The sequence below is a fragment of the Capsicum annuum genome, chromosome 1 (assembly GCF_002878395.1).
Source record: "Capsicum annuum cultivar UCD-10X-F1 chromosome 1, UCD10Xv1.1, whole genome shotgun sequence".
Taxonomy (NCBI): Eukaryota; Viridiplantae; Streptophyta; class Magnoliopsida; order Solanales; family Solanaceae; genus Capsicum; species Capsicum annuum.
The window spans coordinates 186920639-186947004 of NC_061111.1; the positions used below are offsets into that span (position 1 = coordinate 186920639).

General features: G+C 33.0%; 1 protein-coding gene across 7 annotated transcripts; it reads left to right on the top strand.

The window, feature by feature from the left end:
• The first annotated feature begins 8935 nt into the window (after positions 1-8935).
• On the top strand, positions 8936-16194 carry LOC107842704 (lipase). 7 transcript variants are annotated; one of them, XM_047408191.1, is made up of 12 exons: positions 8984-9339; positions 9442-9543; positions 11116-11201; positions 11524-11589; positions 11744-11791; positions 11874-11941; positions 13515-13593; positions 13670-13831; positions 14119-14313; positions 14853-14941; positions 15618-15666; positions 15765-16194. In XM_047408191.1, the coding sequence occupies exons 2-12, from the start codon at positions 9477-9479 to the stop codon at positions 15786-15788; spliced, it is 933 nt and encodes a 310-aa protein (XP_047264147.1). In that variant the 5' UTR covers positions 8984-9339; positions 9442-9476; the 3' UTR covers positions 15789-16194. The 7 variants fall into 7 exon arrangements, with proteins under 7 accessions (XP_016542150.1, XP_047264147.1, XP_047264140.1 ...); XM_016686675.2 differs by having other exon boundaries at positions 8992-9339; positions 13515-13587; XM_016686664.2 differs by lacking the exon at positions 15618-15666 and having other exon boundaries at positions 8936-9339; positions 13515-13587.
• The last annotated feature ends 10172 nt before the right edge of the window (positions 16195-26366 follow it).

Here is a 26366-nt window from a genome sequence, read left to right on the forward strand (position 1 = left end):
CATATTCATTGATGTTCGAATTATATACTCTTATAGTACATATTATAAGATGATTGTAAGAATATTTTTAAGCATTGTTTGAGAAAAAGTTTTCTCTTGGTGATGTATTCCAGAAAAGGAGTCAGGTGTTGGATTGGATTTCTTTATACAGGTGTTTGTTATAATATTCGAGATTTTTTAAGGTATTATAGCAGACTTATTTGAGAGATTTCAAGCCCCGTTTATTAAAATATAATTCACTTTATGATTTAAATCATCTAATGAGAGGGGTGCTTGAATAAGTTTTCGCAAATTGCTGTTTGTCTAAAGCCATCTATCTTGATAAAGATTAATGTCTTTTCCGTCTCCCACATTTCAAGACAAATCGTTGTGGAATATATGATTATTTTTGCTTAGGCTCTTCCATATGTATGAGTCTGTGAATTTATGAGTGATGATAATGTTGGAAATTCTATTATTGTACTTTTTCTAGAGGATTTTTACCCACAAGTGAGATATATTTTTCATGACTCTCCAGTTGAGACTCAAAATTAAAGCTGGATTTTTTTCTTCAGATTTATGAATTTTCAATCCTCCTTTGCTGTTGGATATTGTGATAGCATCCCAGTTAATAAGGTGGATTTTTTTTCATTCGAAGATTCCCATAAAAAGTTTTTTTGAATTCTATCCATATTGTCGGTAATGTATTTGGGTAATACGTTAATTTTCATAGCATAAGTTGGTATGGAGTTAAGAACTGAATTGATTAAAATGATTCTGCAATTGATAGAAATTTAATTTTTCAACCACTTAATTTACTGTTTATTTTATCAATTATAAACTGAATAGTCCTTTCTTTTGGGATTAAGGTTGGTCATTGGGACTTCAAGCTACTTTCCAAATTTGTTAGCTTTTTTATTTATAGATGAGAAGAAATTGAATTAGCATTTTTTGACTTATTTTTTTGAGAAATACACTCTTAATTCAAAAAAAAATATTTTTGTCCAGGCATATCTTCAAAGCTTTTAAAAATGAATAATATAGAGTTCACATTGTCAATATTAACTTTTGTGAAGAGGATTAAGTCGTTAGCAAAATGTAAGTGTAATAAAGGGGGAGTTGCTGCAATTATTTTTATAGGATCCCAATCTCGTTGTAAAGTTGCTTGATTAATAATTATGAAAAGTGATTCTGTACAAATAATAAATAGATAGGGTGAGAGGGGATCTCCCTGTCTAATGCCTCGCGATGGTTAAATTTTTTTTATAGGTTTACTATAGATTAGAATGGAAATTGAAGATGAGGTAACACAGTTCATTATTAAAGTAATTAAATTCTTTGGGAAATTGAGGCTAGTGAGCGAGTAGTGGATAAAGGACTATTTCATTCCGTCGAAGCCTTTTTCAGATCAATTTTTATCATTATTTTACTGATTTTCCCTTTTGTTTTGTTAAAGAAGTAAATTGCTTCTTAAACGATTATTGCATTGTCTGAAGCTCTTCTGTTAGAAATAAAGCTACATTGTGTAGGATTAATTATTTTATCTAGGAATGGTCTGATTCTGTTTATTAATATTTTGGTATTGTTTTATAAATTGTGTTGCATAAGCATATAGGTCTATAGTGAGAGATCTGTTCTAACATATTAATATTCGAAATAAGAATAAGATGAGTTTTAATGATATCCAGATTAATACTTTTTTAAATAGAAGGCGTCCATATATGTTTGGATAATAAAGTAGTTAGTGTCGTCTCAGAATTTTTGAAAGAATATAAGATATAGACAATCAACACTTGAAGCTTTTAAGGATTTAGAAGAGTTAATAGCCCTGTGAATCTTATTGGTTGTTAATTGTGTATTAAAAATTTGATGATCATCTTCCGAAAGGCTATTATCAGCTCTTTGAACCAAAAAAAAAGGGCAACTAGTTAGTTCAGTAGTATATACACTTTCAAAATGATTTTTAATAATGTTTTTAATACTTTGTGGTTCGAAGGTCCAGTTTCCAACGGAATCTACCAAACCTAAAATTCTATTTCTACGTCTTTTTTTATAGTAGTAGTGTGAAAAAAATTGATTTTAGCGTCACCATCTAATGTCCATTGTATTCTTGATTTAAGTTTCCAAAAGTCCTTTTCCTGTTTTTGAATATTGTTAAACTCTTGTAAGAGTGTTGTCTCCAAATTATAGCGGAAATTTTTTTTTCTAGGCGGATTCATTTTTTGAAGACTATTTATTTTTGGTAAAATTGTTCTCTTATTTTTTAAAAATATTACCAAACTTATCTTTATTCCAAGTAGTAACAGCATGTGAGAAATTAATAGTGGCTTTTTGGTAGTTGTAGTTTGAGTGCCAGTATGTTTTAACAATATTTTTAAAATTCAAATGGTGCAACCACATAGTTTCAAATTTGAATTTTAAAATATTGCTCTTGTCACTTTTTATAAGATTTAGTAATAAAGGACAATGATCTGAATGAACTCTAGGAAGATGCGTAACCTTAGAGTCTGAAAACGAATTCAGCCGTAGCGAATTATAAAGAAATCTATCTAGTCTTTTCATTATACCAAATTGATTCTCGTTCATATTGGTCCAAGTGAATTTCGTTCCAACAAAATCTAAGTCTATCATATTTAAATTATTTATGCAGTTCATAAATTAGTAATTCTTTTATTAGCAACATATTTTTCATCAATTTTTTCAAAAGCACTAGTTACTTCATTGAAATTCCTACAAATTAGCCAAGGCCCCTTTATTTTTGCTGAGATTTCATTCATATTTTTTTATAATTTTTTTTTGTAATAACTATTTCTAGTATATATGATAGAGAGAGTCCATGGCGAAGTATTTGGACTAACCTGCAGATTTGCGTGAATTTCTTATTTTGTAAGAACTAATGAATTTGTTATTAACTTGTTAATATTCAAGCATATTGCAATACCACCCAAGTATCCTGAAGATGGAACATGCATGACATTCATGAATGATAGTAACAATATAAGTGCCTCCTGATATGATAATCTAGTTTCAGTAAGTACAAGAATTGTATGGTTATATGCAACGATAATTTTTAAAATATTTCTTTAAAAAGTCGGGGTGTTTGCACCCTACAATTTCAGATAATAATCTTCATGGGGGTTGTGTTTGAATTGAGGATATCCCTCCTAGTGCAAGGAACATCTTGGGGTTGCTCATTATTTTATTTTAAAATAGCGAGTAGTCTCTGTTCTCCCTCTCTGCTGCAGCTAACAGTATAGCATATTGCATGTGATCCACTGGGTAGGATTTGATGTTGGCGGAAAACTTTGAAATTGGCAACAAGATTGTCATCAGTCTGCATTTTCTCTAAAACTAAATGTCAGTAAATCTTCTACTGTGATCGAAATCATTACCTGTGTGACACTATTTAATAGTACTTCCTCTGGTTCCTGTGTCTAGAGTTGCACATTGTTATTGAAATTGGACGATTTAATCTGCGGCGATGAAAAGTGATTTTCCTGTATTTTGGGCACTTCTTGATTGTGAGTCATTGCACCTCACATTGGAGACATGATTTGCATGTGGGGAACGGACCAATCTTCATAGTTCATTTGTTGGAATGAGTTCCAACCCATGCTTGTTGTGTGTTCTGTCGTTGAATTCATTTACATGTGTAGCATTGTCGCTCCTAGATATATTAGGTCTTGATTTTGCATGTAATGTGTTGTTACTAGGTTCTGGTAATTCAGAATTAGCTTTGATAGTGTGACTATAGAATGGTAAAGTTCCATTGGCATTGGATTGTTGTGGATCATTTCATTGCTGGTGGTATCCAACTTGTTGTCCAAGTATTTTGGGAGTGAGGTAGGTTTTCTTCTAATGTTGGGAAAGTCAGAGGGTCCCAATTTTGTGTTTGGTAATCATTCTGCATGTCTGGGACAGTCTGGGTGTTTTAATTTTCTTGGTTGGTTTGCATTGTTGTGTTTTGAGAAGAGTAGTGATGGTTGTTGTTGGAATTTCTGTGCTTGTGGTGGAGTGATCGTCGAGGCATTTTTTATTAGATTTGGTTTGGATAATTAATGAATGGAGTTTGAGAAGTCAGCAATGTCTTTTATAGATGGGAGATCATTTTTTGTAGTAGAGATATTTGGCAATGAAGTCTTAGGGTTGAGATTAGTCTTAGGGTTCATGATGGAAGTAGAAGTAGATGGTGAACTTGTTATAGGTTGAGCAGTAAGGTTATTAAATTGTTCATTGATAGAAGTGATGAGTTTTCTTATCTTTCCTTCGTGTGGTGTATCTAATTTTAAAAATTCATTGCTAACTAAAGTTTGTATAGGAACTTTAGTAATAGTTGTATTTGGAGTAGAACTGATTTTCATTGATGTGAATGTGGAAATATTTGTCTGGGCATGTGGGATTTGTGTGGTAGTTGGGGTTATTTTATTTTCTGCAGTGGGAAGTGTATTGTCACTAGGATGGTAGGGTATACTAATTGAAGTAGCACTAGGTAATAGAGTCAGGAAATTTGATGAGATTGTTGTCATATTGTTGGTACTATTACTAGTATTATTTCTTTCTATTGGTAAATGAGATTGGATGGATGGTGTTGGCTGTTGAGAGTTGCGTATGTTAGTAAGGATATTTTGTTCCACATGAAACGTGAAAGCTTGGGAATTCACCGATTAGATTATCCCTGTGGTGGACGTGGATGTTGTAATATCCATGTCCATTCGCTAAGTTTTGTTGATACATGTAAGAGGCATGAGGCCCTTATTTTTTTCTTTTCGATTTTCCTTTATTGATAAATTTTGAAATCTATTAAAATTTGTATTAGACTTGGAATTTTTTATCATCTATATTAGAATTGAAAATAAACTTATTTTTTTGCTTTTTTCTCATAGGTGACTGTTGTCTAAGTAAACTCATTTTTTTAATCTTTTTTTTCTATTTTTTTCAGTTTTTTTTCTTTTTCTGTTTTTCTATTTTTTATTTTTTTTTTCAAATTTTTCTTTTTCCTCATTTTTTTCATCAGCTTTTTCTTCTTTTTTTCCTTGATTGTTTTCAATCTTTGTTTCGCCTGAATTCTAATATTTTTATCGCTATTATTTTGTACAATAATGGATGTTATGTCCTAAACATCCACATAACTGACATAAAAGAATAGTGCTTTCAAAATGAAGTTTTTGTAGGTGAGAGTCAATAAGAACATCCGGATGCAATGGTTTGTTTAAAGACGCCAAGATGCACAATCTAGCATATCTCCCTCTGGATGCATTTCTTGTGCAACTATCTATCTTCAAGACAGTGCCGATAGTGTTACCAATTTTTTCTAGAATTTGTAGATCATAGTATTCAGTTGAAAGTTCGAGCAGACAAATTCAGAATGTTGTGTAGTTAGGTGTTTCTGTTGAAGAATTAAACTTTGGTTCCCATTTACGTATTGACAGATATTGTGAGCCAATGACTCAAGGGTCATGAAGAAGAACTTTTTCATAGTTTTGTGTGTGGATAAACTTGATAAGGTAGAAATCTTCACCTAGGTCGATCAAGTTTAAATCTTCATTTAAGTTCCACAACTCTTTTAGCCTAGAACGAAGATAGTTGTAACCTAAACTTTTTCCTAAAAGCTTCACGATAACAACTTGTTCCCATGGAGTGTATAATCTTTTTTGATCAGAAGTGAAAATGGATATAAAGAAGGGGTGATTTGACTTATTTTCTTGCTCATTATCTAGGTTAAATAGGTGAAAGTCTTTTTGTACAGAATCTATAAGGTTGATAGGATTATCAATTAATATTTTATCTTTAAAACTTATTTTACCAGAAGTAGGAGATGAATGAGGAAAGAATGTAGATACCTCTTTAGGCTTATTTATGCTTCTTGTCAGAAGATCTTCCTCCTGTACTTGCATCACTTTATCTATCGTGTCCATTAATGTTGATGTGTGTTGGTAGTCGTAATTAATGTTGTAGTTTCTTTCTCTAGTTATTTAGAGAGAAGACAGAGAACTTTCTCTCTCCAGTAAAGAGAGTTATTGACATTTCCTTGTATATACATCTCTATTATACTTTGTACGCTATTATCTTATCTTTCTATTAAATGTTCGTTCTATAAAACAAACACTATATTTTAAATTTCTTAAAATAGGGTTAGATCTAATCTAATTGATGTATTTTAATATTCCTTCATATTTTATTCTATTTATCATGTTTACTAAAATATTAAATATATTTAAATATTCATTATTTTAAAAATTAAAATATAATTCATTTACATTTTTCACTTGTAATTTTGCTCTAGTAAATATAAAATAAATAAATATGATATAAGACTATTATTAATTGTGATCAAATAATAAGGAAGGTTAATTTAATAAAAAAAATATTCTTTTAGAGCACATAAATGAAGACAATATGACAAATTAAATGAATCAGATGCAATTAATGAAATCAAAGTAAACTAAAAAAGTTCACAAAATTTTATATTATAATTCTTCATTTAAGCAAAAAAATAAGTTTGTGCTTTATTTTGTATTAAGCAGTTGAAACTAATTTAAATACAACTGAACAGGTATATATGAGTTTGATAAGCAAATTTCAAGTTAAACTTAATTAATTGTAGTAGATTACTTAGTTTAATTTTCAAATTATGAATTAATGCATAATTCTACTATTCTAACATTTTGTCCCAAATAAGAATAAGAAAAATGAGTTTATTTTTAACTAAACTATCTCTTTTAGTAAAATATCAACAAATTTTATGAATATATTATATTTGAGAATTTGAGTTTTCACAAACTTTATGATTGTAGCAAATTTAATACTGAACCTTTTGAATACAAAACATGAATTATTTTATTGATAATTTTTTGGACATCTAACATAAATGAATTTAAGTTGAATACTATTCAAAAAAAAATTGAAAACTTAGATAGCCTATTAACATTGATAAAGACAAAATTCGAAATAAACTAATAAAATTACAGGTATACCCCATATAAGAAGCTAGTTATAGTATGTCTTTTTTGTTATTTTTCTTCACATATTGAGTCTCAAATGAAGTTATGATTTTATTTGTGTTTAATTTGTTGTACTGTAGTTGAACTTTCAGTCATTAAGTCAAGTTGATTATGAAGTTCATATAAAAAATATACAAAATAAGAAAGTGTATACTGATCCATAATACATAAATAATCAAAACAGTAAAAATTGTATCAATATAGATTATTGATTCCTCCTTTAAAATACATTAAGGTCATAGCAACAACAAATAGTTCTAATCATTGGTAGAATAACTAATCAAATTGTTGTGAAGTAATAATAGTTGCCAAAAACTTAATTTGATATGTAACTATAAATATTGAATACCTAAAAGAATGTCCATAAGAAATTTTAAAATTTAACTCTAAATGAAAAATACTAAAGAAAATACACTTATAATTTGAGATTGTATATATAATTTTTTAATTAATCTTGTATAAATGATAAAAACACTTAGCAATTATATATTATTCTAAAAGGAAAAAGAAAAAAATATTGTATCATATTAACAATGTTTGAATCAAATATCTCAGCTCCTAATAAAGTGTTTTAATAGACACTTTTAGTTCAATTTTAAGAATTTTCATATGCAACTGATCTCATTTATTTCTTAGGCAATTAAGTTAAACACATAAGACATGTCATCTAAAACAAGATGTAAAGTCATAACTTTTTTTAATCCTTTATCACTGTGTAATGATATATATGATTCATTATAATGTTCATCAAGTATGTCGTTATTTTCGTTTGTTAAACACCTATAAATCACATTTAAATATATTTAAAATTAATTTATAGATGAATCAATATCATTTATTTTTGTTATGATTCTATAAAAATTATTAATATATTAATACTTATAATTTTAATTTAAACTATTTCACAATTTTTAAATAAAGTAAAAAAAATATTAAAATTAATTATTTAATTCAACATAATGTGTTTCACTTGATATTAAAATATAAATTGAAGCACATGCTATTTAAAATGCTCTTTTATACTATAAATAGGCGCCCCATTTCTGTTAGAGGAGCATAAGTTTTTCATTTCTTTCTTTTATTTTCTCTCTCTAACTCTCCCTTCTCTCTACCCTTTATAATATATTTTTAGCAAATAAATAAAAAGGCACTAGCCGCAGTTTGAATACTATTCGGGCCTTGCACTTCAGCCATTTTAATGTATTTATTCTTTCTTCTTCTATTGTGTTTTTAATACAACTTCTTCCCTCTTTCAGTTATGACTATGTCCGGCTAAAAAATCTCTTATACCTATGTTGAAGATCTAACTTTATTTACGTGGTAACTATGAAAGATCCAGACTCTATCAAAATGTGAAGGAATTTTTCTATAGTTTCTCGACTTGATTCCAAAATGGTGGTATAGTCGAGTTTAATAAACTTATGTTGACTTTATCTCAGTGACTACGTCTAGTAAGTTGTGCCTCTTTAGTTCGTTATACTGATAAAGAAAAGGCGACTTTTTGCACAATTAGAACTTCTAAACATATGGGTTTAACGTAAGTCTATGAAATCTCTGACAAGCCCCTTGTTTGGGTAAAAGGTTTCATGTAGTCACTAAGTTATTTGAAATTCTTTTATATTTCGATTGGTGTTTTAGTTCGATTTTTCGACTTTGGCTTAATCCGATATTGTTATATAGGTCTGACAGGTTGAGCGGCTTACCCCAGCCATGTGAGATCCTGTAATGATTAAAATATAAATTGAAGCACATGCTATTTAATGTTAATTAAAATAGTTTAATTAAATAATATGTTATTATTTTGTTTATAAAAATAATATATATATTTTATTATAAAATTTAATTTCTACTATCATTTTTTATAGTTGTTATTAAAAAATATTAAAAATATATTTTAAAAAATTCATTAGAAACCTATATAAATATTTAAAATTATAATATTGGGCTCACAAGTGGACCTTCGTTATCTAGTTTCTGAAATAGAGGGGAATAATAACCACCAACTACCGAATTAGAGATTTAAATATTTTATTAATTGATGTGAAGTGATGAAATATGTATCTCGAGTCACAATCTGATTGTGTACGCTACCACATGACGGCGTTTTCTTAGGGTGACCTATAAAATTGAGTACCGTCACGAAATCATCCATTAAAACCAAATCAATTGCTATTTATAGTCAAACCCAATTTCACCCTCTTATTTTCTGCCAAAAAAAAAGCTTGGACGGACCCTTTCTCCATTCAATCGCCGGCTGACATTGCTCGCCGTCGTCGGTGCTCACAACGAACAAGAATAAGAAATCCAATACGCAAAGCTCAACGACAAAACAATTTGTTGAACATCTTCGAGTTTCCAGGTGAATCCAGCGGTCATTTTTTTTGAATTTTATGTAACTATGTCCTAATTTATATATTTGCACCCTCAATTTAGGTCCGCTTTTTTGTGGATATTTTTTTAGGTGAAGTTTTGTTTTGAACATTGTGATAAAAGGGCATGGATGGGAAGACTTGGTTAAAGGTGGCTATTTTTTTATGCTTATTTGCCCTTTCAACTGGTAGAGGTAATCATCATTTGGTATAATTGTGAATTACTGCTACTTACACTTCTATTTAGTTTCCACTGTAGCATGTAGTACTTAATATGCTTTGCTTTCAAATTTAACTCGTTACTACATATAGGTTATAGGTTATTTCTATTGCTTTGAATTTTAAGTTGCTCTATGCTAAGTATAGTAGGTTTTCTTGGATGATTTTGCAATAAAGTTTAAGGTGTCTTACTGGGGATATGACTCTAAATAGGAGGATATGGAGGTAAAGGATTAGGGTAGAAGGTTATTAGGTAGTTGACCGTTGTCTAGTTTTACCAGTTAGCATTGTTATTATTGTTCTCCTACTATTTATTTTTTGATCTTATTATTTGATGTTTCTTTTGTTTCTAACTTTCTATTGTGTTGTTATTTGTTGTTGCTAAGGTTCTTTTCTCCACTATTTTTTACATGGTCTCTTCACCGGTCTATTTCCTTTTCTTACTGATATTTGGTCTATTGGAAACAGCCTCTGTACCGTCGCATGGTAGGGATTACATCTGTACAAACTACGCTCCCCAAACTTTACTTGTCGGATTACACTGGGTTTGTTGTTGTAATAATGATGAATTTGTACCTAGGTGACAGGTGTATTATGTTTAATTGGACTCGTGTTGCAATCCAACTTTATGTACTCGTGCATAGATAAAGAGATGTCAACTTTCGTCATGCAGTAGCATGTGAAATTTCACTTTTGTGTTTAGTCAAGCGTAGAATTTTGTATACTCAACTACTGTTTCTTATTGATTTTTAAATAGCTGATAGGTGATTGTAGGTGGTGAATGCTCACTTATGGAAATAACTTTGATATAGCTTATCAGTAAACAGCCTCGCTAACTTTGATATAACTTATAAGTAAAAGGCCTCACTCCCTCTATTTCCAATTAATTGTTTGTCTTTTCATTTCCATGCAAAATAATATCGACTTTCTTTTTTTTGGTGCAAACGGAAAGAGTGTTTGGATAGTTTTAGCTTTTTGTTTTATCCTTGGGTTTTCCATGGAAAAAGTGTCTTAAAGAACTTCACTCAAAAAAAAGCTTTAAACAAACATATGCTCAAAATAATTATGCTTTAAATCACCCATATCTCGAAAGTTATAACCGAACTTCTTTTTAACTTTCTCTATCCAACTATTTTTCTACAGTACTCTAAGAAAACAAAAAAATTGGTATATGACTGGTCTAATATTAAACATCTTTAAGTTTAACTTTTCTGTTAATCTCTGTGCAAAGCCAAACTAGAACGCTTTTGAAACAAAGGGAGTGGGAAAAATAATCGAGGTAGGTGTGGTGGAGCTGTTAGAGAGGATTGTTCAATAGCTGATAGGTCTGCTGTATGTTTAGATGTTGGAAATTAGTCTCTGCTTGGTGCAAACTGATCAAGACTTTTGTCACCAACTTATTCTAAGAGTTATTTTACTAATATATGTTATAAATTTATTTTTCTATTACACTGTGCTCTTTATGATTGTCGTAATAAACTTATCTTGGACTTGTTTGACTACCGTTAACGAAATTTCTAGATATCTTACAATTGCTTTGGCTGTAGAACTCAAAGTGAAGGCCAAGAACAAGCATCATGCAGCTATATATAATCACACCCTTGCCACCATATTAGTGCAATATGCTTCAGCAGTAAGTTCTGAATACTCCCTTACCTTGTGAAGTTGTTTATCTAAATTCTATCTGGATTGGTTGTAGTTTCGGGGCCACAACGGTGGCTATTCCTCTCTGACAGTGTAAATGTTCTGTATTTAGAACCTTTGAGGCTTCATCACTTGAGTTGGAAATACAATTGTATTATTAAATTCTTAATAATTCTTTCTATGTAGTTTTGACTTCTATATTTCTGAAAGTCCCGCCCTTTGTTTTTCTGCACTTGCAGTTTGTAATTCATTTCCGAAATTAGCCAATTCAACTGTAGACTATAACCAATAAAGTTCCCTTTCATTTACAGGTCTATGTGTCCGATTTAACGGAATTATTTACCTGGACATGCTCAAGATGTAATGATTTAACTAAGGTATTCCATATGGATCATCATCCAACACTCTTCATGTTAAAAAAAGCTTCATATAAATATCACACCATAGTTTTTATATATGATTGGTTTGTTCAAGACTTCAAGCCTTCATTATTAAGTTGTTTTGTATGATATATTTTTTTTCCTTGAGCAGGGATTTCAAATTCTAGAGCTCATTGTTGATGTGCAACGATGCCTCCAGGTGTGTAATACATTATGCAGAAGGAAGTTTGCTCTCAATTAGAGGCCCTACTTTGTGATCTAATACTCAATGCCTATTGCAGGCCTTTGTCGGTGTGGCAGAGGATCTTAATGCCATTGTTATTGCATTCAGAGGCACTCAGGAAAGCAGGTTTGGTTACCACTGGTCCACTGCCCCTTACTTTATTATCATTATTGTGCAACATTAAATTTGATGTATGAGGATTTTAGTGGTTAAATAGTCATATACGTTAAAATGGGTTTTTTTCTTGTAGGAAAACCATTCTCTTGGAAGTAATAATTATATGCTACTCTTTAAATCCTGTGAACCAAATGAAAGTCAGTAAGAACTTCCTGACTGAGGTGATAAATCATGCTAAGTTGTAAAATTAATAGAGAAAGTTGTACTTGTACGTGCTTTGCTGACCAACTGTCTGGGTACAAGTTGGCTATTCATATTCCTTGCGAATTTGTTATATTGAAACCGAGAACTAGATCTAAACCACCTTTTACGATGTTGTGGATTCATGCCCCAATATGTGTGTATAACTAACTACTGTTTCCAGCTGAATTTCTTGTAACAAAAGAGGCAGAGATGCTATCGATAGAATTAGCTGTCCACGGGATATTTGGCTTTAGTTTGACATGTTTAAAAGTTCTAATTGATGGTCTTGACATGTAAACATTTTTCTTAGTATCTACTTTCAACCCGAATAGTTCTAATCAATTTGAAATGTGCCTGCAAAGTGTACTGAGGCAAGGCAAAGCCTAATTTCCTCTGTTAATCAGGTAGGGGGAAGTGGTAACGTCTATGAGATATGCAATTTTTGGCATGCCTGAGGTCATGCCTCAGGTTTGTACCTTAGAGGGTAGTTTCTTGAAGAAAAAGACGAAAAAGAAAGCAGAATATCAAAAGAAAGGACAATTTAGTTGATGAAGCTCATTTTAGCAAGATGTTTAGAAGGGATAACTTAGTTGTTGAAGCTCGTTTAAGCAAGCCACAACATGTGTGCATGTCAAGGAAAAGCCAAATATTTTGTGAACCATTTTCATAAGAGTAAAACATGAACCTTGATTAAAAAAAATTAGAACTTGATAAGAGTAAAACATGAACCGAGCACCACCCATTTTCTAGGGTTCTTCTGCATTTTTCTATTTATTTTTATTGGAGACATTTATTAGAAGTAGAATAAGAAAATATCAACCTTGGACATTAGGCTTCCACTTCGGGCCTTATCACAAGTGAACCACCCATCGTTTGCTTCAAGACATTTTCCCTGATAAAATGTACTTGTGTACTTGGCTACTTATAGTTATGCTTTAACTGGCCATGATTTTGGTTTCAAAACTTTGTTGCGGAGATTGAACGCCTTGACCAAACAAATTATGATTGTTGGTTTATAACTTGTGAATCAGGAGCTGCTGAAGCTGCTTGGATCAGAATTCTGTTACTTTCTGTGTGTTACAATTTTATTAATGGGAGTAAAAAGAACTTTACTAGAGCCTTCAGGTCTAAGTTGTAAAATGTTAAAGACTCTTCTTTTGTTTGTTGATTTTCACTGTGACCAAGTTTAAAACATTATAAACCCTATTCAGTCTACTCAAGGTTGTGACTTAATATGCATTATCTAAATTACTGTATAGGAATGAAGCTATATGGGTCTCTGGCTCTGTGATTCCACATATTTGATATAAATTTCATGTTTGAACTTTTTCGGTTACAGCCTACAGAATTGGATTGAAGATCTATACTGGAAGCAGCTTGATATATCTTATCCAGGAATGGAAGGTGCAATGGTGCGTGTATGATGCTAAGCCTCTTCTGCTTTGTTGTTTTTAACCTTCTTTTATGCATATTATCATCTCTGCCTCTTTCCAGGTGCATCATGGATTTTATTCTGCTTATCACAACACATCATTGCGTCCAGGAGTGCTAAGTGCTGTTAAAAGAGCGAAAGATTTATATGGAAATATTCAAATTATAGTGACCGGGCACTCAATGGGAGGAGCGATGGCTGCTTTCTGTGGCCTGGATCTCACCGTATGCACTAAAGACTTGGCACTTCTCTTAACAAAAATTTTTGTTTACATGTCTTGACTTGCCATTTAAAGAGATAGGTTTTGTCTTAAATATCACTGATCTTATCCTTACTGACGGATACATGTTGTTTTTCTCGACGAAAGAAAATACAATTTCCTTACTGATGGATACATGTTTTTTTTCTCGATGAAAGAAAAAAACAATTTACATGTCTTGTGGACCATTTTCCATGTAATGCAAGAAATATTCTCCAACCCGCACTTGATGGATTTATCTTCTTATTCCAGGTGCATCTTGGATGCCAGAATATTTCGGTTATGACGTTTGGGCAACCACGAGTTGGCAATGCTGCTTTTGTGTCCTACTACAGAGAACGGGTCCCCAATACAATTCGTATTACAAATCGTCATGATATTGTGCCTCATTTGCCCCCTTACTATCACTACTTCCCTCACAAAACTTATCGTCATTTCCCCAGAGAGGCAAGTTCCACAACTCTCAAAACCCTCTAGTGCTTGATTTTGAACTGCACAAGTCTAACGATGTCTTGAAGTGCATGGAAGTTGTAAGCAGTGATCTCTATACATAGAATTTCTTGAGTTCAGTGCTGTGGGCTAATTTAAAAATTCAAAGCTCATGAATTTAAATTCATTTAGCTATTTAAATTTACACGGTAATGCTAAATTATTTATCTTTCTCTATTGACCAACTTTTCTGGATCTCTGATATTTTTATGCGAGTAGAAATTACCGAGAACTAGATACCGAAAAGTTCTCTATATTTATTAAATGCACAAAATACGTTGAGATGGGTGTTAATGAATATATTAAAATGAAGGGTGTCAGTAACTGTTTTTTTTTCTGTAACTTCTGCACTAGTATATTACATATGATACAGACTCATTGGCGATAGTCTTTCTCATTAAGAACATTTAGACTGTTTAGACAAATAGATGCGACTCTAACTCTTGCCGTCTTGATTCGTGGTTGCATATAATGACCGAGAGATCTTGAAATTGCAGGTCTGGCTTTATGATCTTGGCTTTGGAAGTTTAGTTTATACAGTTGAAAAGGTCTGCGATAATTCTGGGGAGGATCCTTCTTGCAGCAGGTAAAGTTTCTCTTTCATGTGCTCCACAGAAATATATGCACTGGATTTCTTCACATTGCTTTCCACGCCGGTTGGATTAAATTAAACTACAATGTGAACAGTGGAAAATGCTTATGGCAAATCATAACCAGTTGAGGGCACACTTGGATCCCTTTATAAAGAATGTCAAATATGCTGATACATCTTACAACTTTCACTAGTTAAATAAGGAGCATTTGGGGAAAAAATAAATAGAGAGAAGAAAAATACATTAAATTAAATTCTAACAAGAACTTTTTAAAGCTGTAAGTGATATGTGAAACACAATCATACAAAATTGTGATGATGCATAAAGAGTCTTCTCATTCTTCTTTTGTTGATACAACAACAACAAACCCAGTGTATTCCCACATATTGGGGTCTGGGGGTGTAAGATGTACGCAGTCCATACCACTACTTCCGAAAAAGTAGCAAGGTTGTTTCCGATATTCTTCTTTTGTTGATAAAAAAGAAAAAATCATAGAACACTCATATATGATATGAGACATGTCACTTTGTAGAAAAGTGAGTAGAAATGTTTTATTTTTTGAAGTTTAATAAAAAAGAAGTTCAAATGGAACTTGACTTGGTGAGGTGTTGATTTTACTGCTGAACCATGTTGTAACGAAATGAATCGGTAATCTTGCTGGTAATGTAGGATCCAGAAAGAAACATTTTGGATTAAAAACATGTCGACACACCTAAAGGTGGTGCATCCCTCTCTATATCTTCATAGTAAAGTGATAAACAACTCGCTGAATTTTACTTCTGTTGGCCTCTTTGTGACTTGATCAAATTTGTGTAGGTCGGTGAGTGGCAACAGTATTAAGGATCATTTGAGATATTTTGGTGTAAAATTATCATGTGATGTATCGGCCGGATGCAGAATTGTGATGGATAATAATCTCGCCGCGTATCACACAGCAGATAGCGAGGGAAATATCATTTTCTCCCGAAATATATCTTCTGTTTTGAGGATGAATGTGGAGTCTAGTGAGGAAGGGAGATCGTTATAGAGATTCATTGGGATTAGCACTTTGGCTTTCTAAAATTTGTGAGAGCTGAAGCATAGTTTCCCGCTTAAAGCTTAAATAAATAGGAAATTGTATAGCAAGTCAAATTATGCAGTTCCGTCCTTTGCTTGGAAGGACGTCATGTATATAGTTCCTTTTCTTTAACTTTGTTTTTGTTACTTTTGTACATCTCATCCATGTAAATAAAAATAGATTAAAGTATGACTTTGTCATATATGATTAATACTGGGTTAATTCTTAGAAGTAGCTATATGCTCCGAAAATTGGATTGCCAAATAACATACTATAACCAAGGACGGGATAAATATCCTTTGCTCCAACCGCACCAATTCATAACATCCTTCTTTCTTTTTGGGATGTTTCTAGCCATTTTTACGTAACAGCATTCTTTCTTTGTGGGATGTTTCCAGGCTAAGTTGCCAAGTAACCACTTTCAAAACTTATTTTGCCATTTAGATAAAAATCTTGAAAATTTTGTCAAATACCCACTTTATTCCATGTCATCACCCAATCTTTCCAAGTTAACAAAACCATTCACAAGTTTCTAATAATGTACTTTAACCCACTTCATTATCCACCATTATATAATACAAAATATTTTGGGTTTTCAAAAATAATTAAAAAAAAAACTCCAAAAGCTTAAAATAGAAGGTTTTGTTTTCCTCCAAAAAGCTTTGATTCAAGCATGGTTTCGACGTTATTTTTCGGCGATCAGCTCTAAATCAGTCCACAAACATCATAAGCTTGTCCATTGCATTTATTGTTACCCCATTTGTTTGCTATCTTCTCAAACAGACTTTCCATCATTGTTAAAAAGCTTTAAATCACACATTACTTAAAACCTCTTTAGAAAGTACATTACAGTAGCTCAGGCGACTCCAACTTCATTTCTCTATTACATAAACCCAACGATCATTGATGAGAAACGATATTTGTACATAATTTTTGTACGGATATCTGTGCAGTCATCGATCAATCATTGTCAGTCATCGACTGTGTATATATGACATATACCATCAGCATAATCGACCGTCAACCAAAGCTTAATTCTAGGATGTCTATTGCAGAATTTGTTCTAATTTCTAGTGATTTCATGGGAGAATGGGAGGAGACTCTCAAATGTTGAAAATGAAATCTTTTACTAAGGTGACATTGCCCATTGCGGTTCGCCGCAATGGTTCATACGACGACTTGGTTGCAAGCGTAATAGAGAGCAGGGATCTAGATTACGCTTCGAGCGACGTGGTGATAAACTATCTAGCGTATTCGAGGGAAAAGGTGTATCCTACGATCATAAATAATGATAAACGTGTGTCATTAGACATGATGGATGTTGATGTTGATGGCTTTAGGCCTATTTTAAGGATAAATATAGTTGAGAGACCCTTTGAAGAATCGTTGAATTCATCACCACTCCCACCTCGGCGCCCGATAGTCGACGGTGATTTGAATGATTCTGAGAACGATGACGATCATCCAATTAATATAGAAGATAATTCTATGAATATGAAATACGATTCATCGGACTAGCAAGATGTGGAAGAAGATTGTGGAACGGGAGAACGGGATCACAACCAAGTCATTCCTTCGCCGATGAAACTAATTTCTATTGTGATATAACATTTGCGGACAAGAAAGAGATGAAAATGGTACTAGATGGAGCATTATTGAGGCGGTCTTTTAATTATATTACGGAGAAGAGCTGCACCAAATTGTTGAAGGAAAAATATGTATCTCGTGGTTGCGGCTGGTTGTTGCGAGCAAGGAAGTATGAATCCTCAAACAGATTTTGCATATACAAGTACGTTGGGTTCCACACGTGCAGTGTTGAACACACCACGGGCAGGCATAAGAAAATCTCATCTGAGATCATTGCTTCACTATGTGTAAATTATTTTCGTGATGGTAAGGGTCCAAGTATAAACAAAATTCAAAGGATTGTGTTTAGGGAGATGCATTGCAATGCAAGTTATTGGATGTGTTGGAAAGGATGTGTAATTGCAAAGAACATCGTTCGCGGGACACCGGAGCACGGTATGCTTGCTTGCTGGGTTTTTCCCACACGGTGGAGTTATTGATTCCTGGTTCCTCTTACTCTATCATGGTTAACAAGATGAATGGATCGTTTGTGTACTACTTTTTAACATTCAGAGCTTGCATACAGGGATATACCCACATAAGAAAGGTAATTGCCGTTGATGGCACATATTTGCATGGCAAGTTGGGGTGTGTTTTTAAGTGACATTGCACAGGACACCAAAAATCATATCTTTCCAATTGTCTTTTGTGTTGTGGATAAAGAGAATGATGCTTCTTGAACCTTCTTCGAGAAGTTGAAGTCTATAGTAGAAGATGAACCAGATCTATGTGTCATCTCCGATAGGCACATTAGCATTGCCAATGCCTTCTCCCGTGTTTACAATTGTACGCATCATGGACTTTGCATGAGGCACCTTGCTGAAAATCTTCATGTAAATCAAAACTGTAGAGAGCATCTTTATCTATTCTACGTCGTGGCAAAGGCTTATTCTCTTAATGAGTTTAGCGAGCATTTTACAGAATTGAAGAATAATTGCACTGAGGCAACACATGTCCTTGAAAATGTGCTTGGTTTTAAGAAGTGGAGTAGAGCACACTTTTCAGGCAATAGGTATGATGTGATGACCACAAATATCACCGAGTCACTCAACTCGGTGTTGACGAATAAATGGGAGTACTCCATGTCTTACATATTCAATTCAATTGCTAAAAATTTTGGTGAAAAGTTTCGGGAACGACATGCATTTGTGGGCAGTTTAAATAATAAATTTGTGCCTTGTACGAAAAAAATCCTAAGGGAAAATAAGAGTGTGAGCGATTCCTTGTATGTGACTAATGCAAACGGAGATCTCGACCAATTCACCATTTTCGGCAGCGGTGTTACTCTCAAGGTCAATCTCTTGGAGATGAGTTGTTTTTGTAAGAATATGACTTGGTGAATCTGACGTGCGAACATGAGATGACCGCTTTGCGAGCAAAGTATGGAGATGGCGAAGGTTATGGTAACTCCATCTACGAGTATTCTTCGCATATTTATAAATTTGAAACTTACCTCCTTGTTTATTCTCTGAAGCTATTAACGTTATCCCTCTAGAGTCTGAATGGACTGTGCCACAGGAATTGTAAGACACGAAGATTGTTCCGCCCCCTACGATCCTAAACTCAGAAGGAGGAAAGTCAAACGTGTTAAGGATGTCTGTGAAACATTCAAGTCCAAAAGGAGGAATAAGTGTTCAATATGCAAGAAATTTGGGCACAAAAGAACCATATGTAGCATGGTCAACAAATGTTAGATAGGTTTTTTTCTCTTCGTTTGTAAAACCACTGTTTTGGGGGATAAATGTACATTTCTGTAGAATTTAACGTTCAGTTGTAATCGATTATATACTATGTTTACGGTAGACAACATCAATCTATGATATATCTTTTATATGGTCTATTAAATAATTGTTAATGGTTATATGATTACTCATCAAACACGTTATGTGGGTCTTTTTACCTCCATATCTCTTCAATCGATGCATTGAACCATCGTTTCCTGCTCTCAGTTAATTAAAAGCTGGAAACACGTCTATTCACATAAAAAACCACTGGTATACGCAAGGTAAACTTTTCTATTCCCACACGCATCGACTTATCATTGGTTGGGAATATGAAACGGCGTCTTCTGTTAGTCTATAAGTTCAACTATTATTTCTATGTAATCATTCAGTTCTACCTAAACCCAAAAGTTAAGAAACCCTCTTCTTTTTCATCAAACTAAAATCATGCCTCCCAGAAGGATACCCCTACGCCCCATCAGACGAGTTCTCCGACAAAACTACGATCTCCTACTATTGAGGAGCGATTTTAATTGCCTTTTTCATGTCCTAGGTCAAGACCGCATCTACTTAGAGCGTGAACTCCGTCGAATTGCTTGTTTATTGAGGGAAATTCTGGAAAGGCTAGGAATGGAAGGCCCCGACTACATCACCCCCCCCCCCCCCCCCCACTAGCATCTCCCTAAATTTAGTTTAAGTTTTTATTTTATATTTATAAGTTTTTTTGTATTTGTTCATTGCAGAAGAAGCTTTCTTGGTAGGATTGTTGTTAGAAGAAAGTTTCTTCTTTTTTGTTTTTTTGCTGTACTGCAATGAACAAAATGAATATAAACATTTTAGTTTGTAAATTATATTTTCACTCTTTTTTGTGATTGTTACTTTTTGTGTTGGTTATTCTTCTTTACAACCAACTTTTCAAATTTTCATCCCTTGTTCAATGAATACAACTGTAGATCGACTTCATTAAATTCACGAAGAGTAAAAATAATTTGATAATAAATACATATCACATATATATTCTATCATCGATCTTAGATATTGTCACTCCTCAACCAAACATATAGGTCGATCGTAGACCATATGAATTGATGAACCACCGGTAGCTTGTAGTTTGAAAGAAAATAATTAAATTAAAAAAATTTAAACAGATAATCACATGTTTTGAGGCTGGTGAAAGAAAATAATTAAATTTTTAAAAGTTTTAAAACATAATCACATGATTTGGGGTGGTGAAAGAAAATAATTAAATTAAAAAAAGTTTAAACACATAATCACATGATTTGGGAGTGGTTAAACAAACAATCTTGAATTGTTGGTGACACTTAATAGACTGTCATCGATGTTTACCCATGTCAATTTCATGTAAAAGATATACTTGTACTTTGAGGGTCTATAGATTCATTTGGTCTACTATAAACTTACACCGTAGGGCATGCATCGATTGTTCTCTTGATCATGCATAGATCGCATAGATCTATGTACACGGTTATAGACTCTCACTTAGTTGTTGTTTAAAAATGACTAAATAAATAAAAAGTAAATAAATTATGGGTTTCTACACATATGAAGGAGTTTAAACAAGTCACATAATCATATTAGAGCTTATACAAATTAGGGATGGTGAATTAAGGAGTGTGTGGATGGGTAGTGGTTGAACAAAAAATATCCTAAGAGTAATATTTGTCAAAGCACAAGTATGTTTGAGGATATTGATTGTTCAACCACTACCAATCCGCGTACTCTTTTGATTTGATTTGGGGGTGGTGATTGAAGGGGTATGTGGATAGGTAGTTATTAAATACAATCAACATCCTCAAAACATACTTGTGCTTTGACAAACATTACTCTTAGGATATTGTTTGTTCAACCACTACCCATCCACACACTCCCTAATTCACCACCCCTAATTTGTATAAGCTCTAATATGATTATGGAACTTTTTTAAACTCCTTCATATGTGTAGAATTCCACACTATATTTATTTTTATTTATTTATTCATTTTTAAACAACATGCTAGTAAGGGTCTATAATCATGTACAATGCTCCAGAGATCAATCGATGCATGACCTACAGTGTAAGTATACGGTAGACCAAAGGAATTGATAGACACTCAAAGCACAAGTATATTTTTTACTTAATTATTTTCTTTTTAAACATGTTATTGAGAGTCCATCGATTATGAGGGTGTACGGTAGACTTTAATATCTCGTTGATGATTGACATAGGTGTTGATTGATGAGAGTCTATTAAGTAGCACCACCAGTTCAAAAAATACAATTACTGTTCCAACGATAACAAATGACTAATTTTTTACTCCTTCAATGTTAACACTTCTTTTTACTTCACATATAAAGTCCTCAATCCCTTATTATTTTATTTCATGCACTTTGTTTTTATTTTAAAATTCTATAATGTCTCAAGCATCTCAAACATCTAATTCTAAAAAGACTATAATTTGTCATTTTGAAAAAATGGTTGTCCTGCGGAAGTCACGCACGGATTCTGTAATGCTCTGAGAGTACATCCTAGATGTCATACGATGCTTATGATCACAAGTGACCACAAGCTAACCCATGAATTGGTACCTGTTGTGAGCGCTGAATAAAATTAATAATAAATGAATGTGTGGAATTTAACTGTAAATCGCCATAAGGTTCTAAATGCGGGAAATAATACTGAAAATAACTATCTGAAGACTGATAAAACAGAAATCAACTAACTGACTTAAAATGTCTGAAAGCCTCTAAATCTGACTGACTGCGGAGTTGATGGGACAAGCCCCCAACTAACTCTGACATACTAAATAACTGAACTACTGACATAACTGAATATAAGGTAACTCGTCCTTGAAGGATGAGGACTTACCACTGTAGCTACTGATGATACCCTGGAAAATCTAAGTACGATCGAGAATCTGAGCGTCCGCACCTATGATATAAGACATCATAGCACAAGAAACGAGTATGCGATTAGTGCTTTGAATGTACTGGTATGCTAAATAAGGTTAGGCTAATATGTATGGGTTCATTTGCTTGAGTAATAACTGATTAAATGTATAGCATGAGGTATAGAGTAAGAATGCATGAAAACTGTAAGAACTGAGAATGCTTGACTAAGCATAAAAACATGAATCTGAAATAGTTTGTAAACTAAAATACAAAAATATTGATAATTGAAAACTAATATCTGTATGCTATGGTCAAGAACACTTGAGACTAAATACTAAACTAGATGCTGGATTGAAACTGTGGGAGCTAGCTATAACCGACATGCCCTAATATACTATCAGGGTCTAACCTGTAACCCCAGCTGGAAAGGTGTCAGTACCGTGCCACGGGTACTAACATTGGCTGTGTGGATTCACTAATCTAAAGTCCCAAAGAACGAGGGTATCATGCCCAACTGACGGTGAACCCCTCAAAATCTACGATGGCATCGTAGGTTTGGAACCTAGGGACTTCTACTAGTGCCTCATGCCTAACTGACGGAGGAGACACCATCCCTATGCTCACTCGGTGCTAAGTGTTACTCCCAACTGAATGACACTGATTATTAAACTGAACTGAGTTTAGCTGATTGTGAGTTCTGATAGTGCTCATTATGATAATAATAATAACTGAGAAATCAACTATGCTCATAGATTAACTAAAATTATTCTGAGGATAGTGAAAGTATGTAAACAGCTAAATTTCGGGTATTCAAACCCCCAGGACTCGATAACAATAACAACAAGATCATACTAAAACTTTGAGGACATGACATGTAGTCAATATTCAAACTCATTCTTTGAGGTTTTTCATCAAACACTTGCAATGCGTGGCTTAAGCATGAGAATAGTTTTAAATATGTAGTAGTAGCATGATTTTGATACTAAATCACCAATTAAGTCTTAAATTAGCAAACATCATTATTCAAACGTGTATGGTTTAATAACAACAATAATTTCGTGTAAACATGATATAAAATTCGAAATTCATGAAAGTTCATGGACATAATTCATAAAAATATGTAAAGATCATACTTTTAAACTTGAAATTGAGTTCTTGGACTCCATGGGTGAAAAAGGACCATGGATGAACATCTAACATACCTTAAAAGCTTAAATCTTGAAGGAGAATAACTTTTCTTAAAGATTCTTGAATGATGAGGCTTGGATTCTTGAGTTATCTTGAAGAAAGGGCTTGAATCTTGTTCTTGGGGAATGATCTTGATAAAAATCCTAATTTTGATGTTTCGGGTGAATGAGGACTTATGTTGTTTAAGTTGATGGAATTAGGGGTTAAAAAGGGTGGAAAAAGATCCAAAAATCTCATTAAAATTGTCATTATGTTGTTGAATGGGTCCGGTTGACAGTCTGGGTGACGGATCGTTACTCGGGTGACTGACCGTCACTCAAACCGTCAGTTTATAGCTAGAGACCAACCTCTATGCCTGATTTTTACGGTCTGGCTTGACAGTCCGTCATTGGCTAACGACCTGTCACTCTGGCCGTCGCACCTCGGCAGACATACAACTCTTTGGAAAAATGGGCATAACTTTTTACCCCGATACCGAATTAAGGAGAAATTGACATAGTTGGAAATTTAACTCAATTATCTATCTTTTGGGGATCATGAGCTCAAAAACTATTAGTAATACGAAAGATATGCTCATTTGAAGTTGACTATAGCAACATCCTTCTCAAGAACTCAATCAGTAAGAGATATTTTGATTCGTCTACTAGCTAGGGGTTATTTGAGGCCTTAATATACGTCAAACTCACTCATAAAAATTTCAAAGAACTATAATTTATTTCTCATGATCTTAAAGTATGGTTCTAATATTGGTTTGGATTCTCGGGGTAATACAGATTCAAATTCAGGTCGCAAATTTTATAATTGTGCAATTGCGAAGGTGAGTTATGTATATCTTTTTTTAAAGTTAAGTAAATAGTTATGTAATTATTATTTTTCTAGGATAATGGAGCATGGTCATTTTTTAAATATCTTGATGAGGTATCACCTCTAAGTAGTCCATCAACGTTGAGTTCGGGACATGACACATCAAATTTTCATGGCTTGACAAAATTAATCTACTACAAAGGCTCCGAGAATGTGAAGAAAATAGAAATTATCTCATGACTTTGTTCAAAAAAGTCGAAGAGCAGAGGGATTACTTGAAATTATTGTTTCGTGACACCCAAATAGAGAGGGATCAACTAAAACAAAAATTGATTTTGGTCGAAGAAAGAGAGAATGACCTAAAAATGATGTTATGTGCAAAAATGATAGTATTCGTTCTTTAGAAAGGTGTAACATGGATGTAGTGATATTGAATGAATAAAAATACTTCTGTTTTTCTATAATGTTAATACTGTTTTTCATAGAATCATAGTTGATCAAACTACACACAACTTAAAATCGAGTAGCATGGTAATGATAGACTATGCAAACAGTATACGAAAGATTAAATATGCATTTTATGATGTAAACCATACACAGTTTCAATTATGACAAAACAATGCACATTCAAATTTCATACAACAATACAGTTTGATAAGAACAGATTCAGTGCAGAATCATAACAACTTTCATAAAATAAAAGAATGTTTGTCATATCCTAACAACATAGCATTCAACTCCATTGTTTGTCAAATAAGAAAAAAATCTTAAACTTTAACAATATTAGCATTCAAATGTCTTTTTCCGCACCATCACAAATGTTATTGTTGATTTTATCAATGATATCCATGACCACATCTTTTTTGCCTGCTTCTTCTTTTTCTTCTTCCTGTCCATCTTTTTTGTCTTCTCTTTCTTCTCCTTCTTTGCCACCTTCTTCTTTCTCACCTTCTTCTCCTCCCTTTTCAACATCTGTTGCTGCTTCTTTCTCAACTTCTTTTTCTTCCTCAACTTCTTCTTCTTCACTTGCAGCTTATTTCTCAGCTTCTTATTCTTCTTCTTCTTCTTCTTCTTCTTCTTCATTTGCAGCTTCTTCTTCTGCATCAGCTTCTGCTATTTTTTCAGCTTCTTGTTCTTTCTCACCTCTTTCTTCTGCATCTGTTGCTGCTTCTTTTTCAGCTTCTTTTTTTTCCAACTTCTTCTGCAGCTGCTTCTTTTTCAATTTCTTCTTCGCTCTTATCTTCTTCCATTTCTTGTTCTTCTCCATCCTTCTTTTCTTCTTTTTTTCCTCTTCTGCCACAACAGTGGCCAACTCAATAATTTTGCTCCTTTTTTTTTTCTTCTTCTTCTTCATTCTTTTCTGATTCACAAAGGTCCACATGCACTGTATAATCATATTATAAAGTGTTACTAATATTTACAACTGAAAATTCATTAACTACATCAATTATTAAATGAAGTTACCTTGCTCATGTTATTGCTCATCCTTTTCCTTTTTCTTCAGTCTTTTCTCTTTGATATAGACAACAATATCCAACACGGTTTCCTTGAGCGTAGCAACACTCTTATGAAAATCTCCATCAATGGAGGTTTTCACTACAACTTTTGAGGTGCTCAAAGAAGCATCATCACCAATATGTACTCCAATGGGGTTACCACCCAAATCCCTGTCATCATCACTATCCCCATTTGAAGTGAGGAAAATCACCCCTTGTAAATCTTTCTTCGAGCCATCGAGGATGTTATTCTTCACCTCATCCGTAATGTCTTAAACATAATCATGTAATCCATCTTCATCTCACGAACAGTAGGGATGATGTACAAGTGCACATTCTACAAAAAATCAATTAACAATTACATAACATTTAATACAACAGTAGTATTATTGCATAATAAAAAATAAGTTCGTACTTCAGTGACTTTTCCTGTATACTTGAATGGATCGCCTTCGATTATCTTATCATTTTTTGTAGTGTTCCATATGAGGATGCGGGAAATGAGAAAAGGCTCATCCATTGATTTCTCAGTAAATTTTTAAAGATGAGGAAAGGTCTCATAGATCCAAATCTAAAAGCAATACAGTAGTGAAAAATAACTCAAGGTCTATGGCAGAGTATAAATAAAACAAGAATC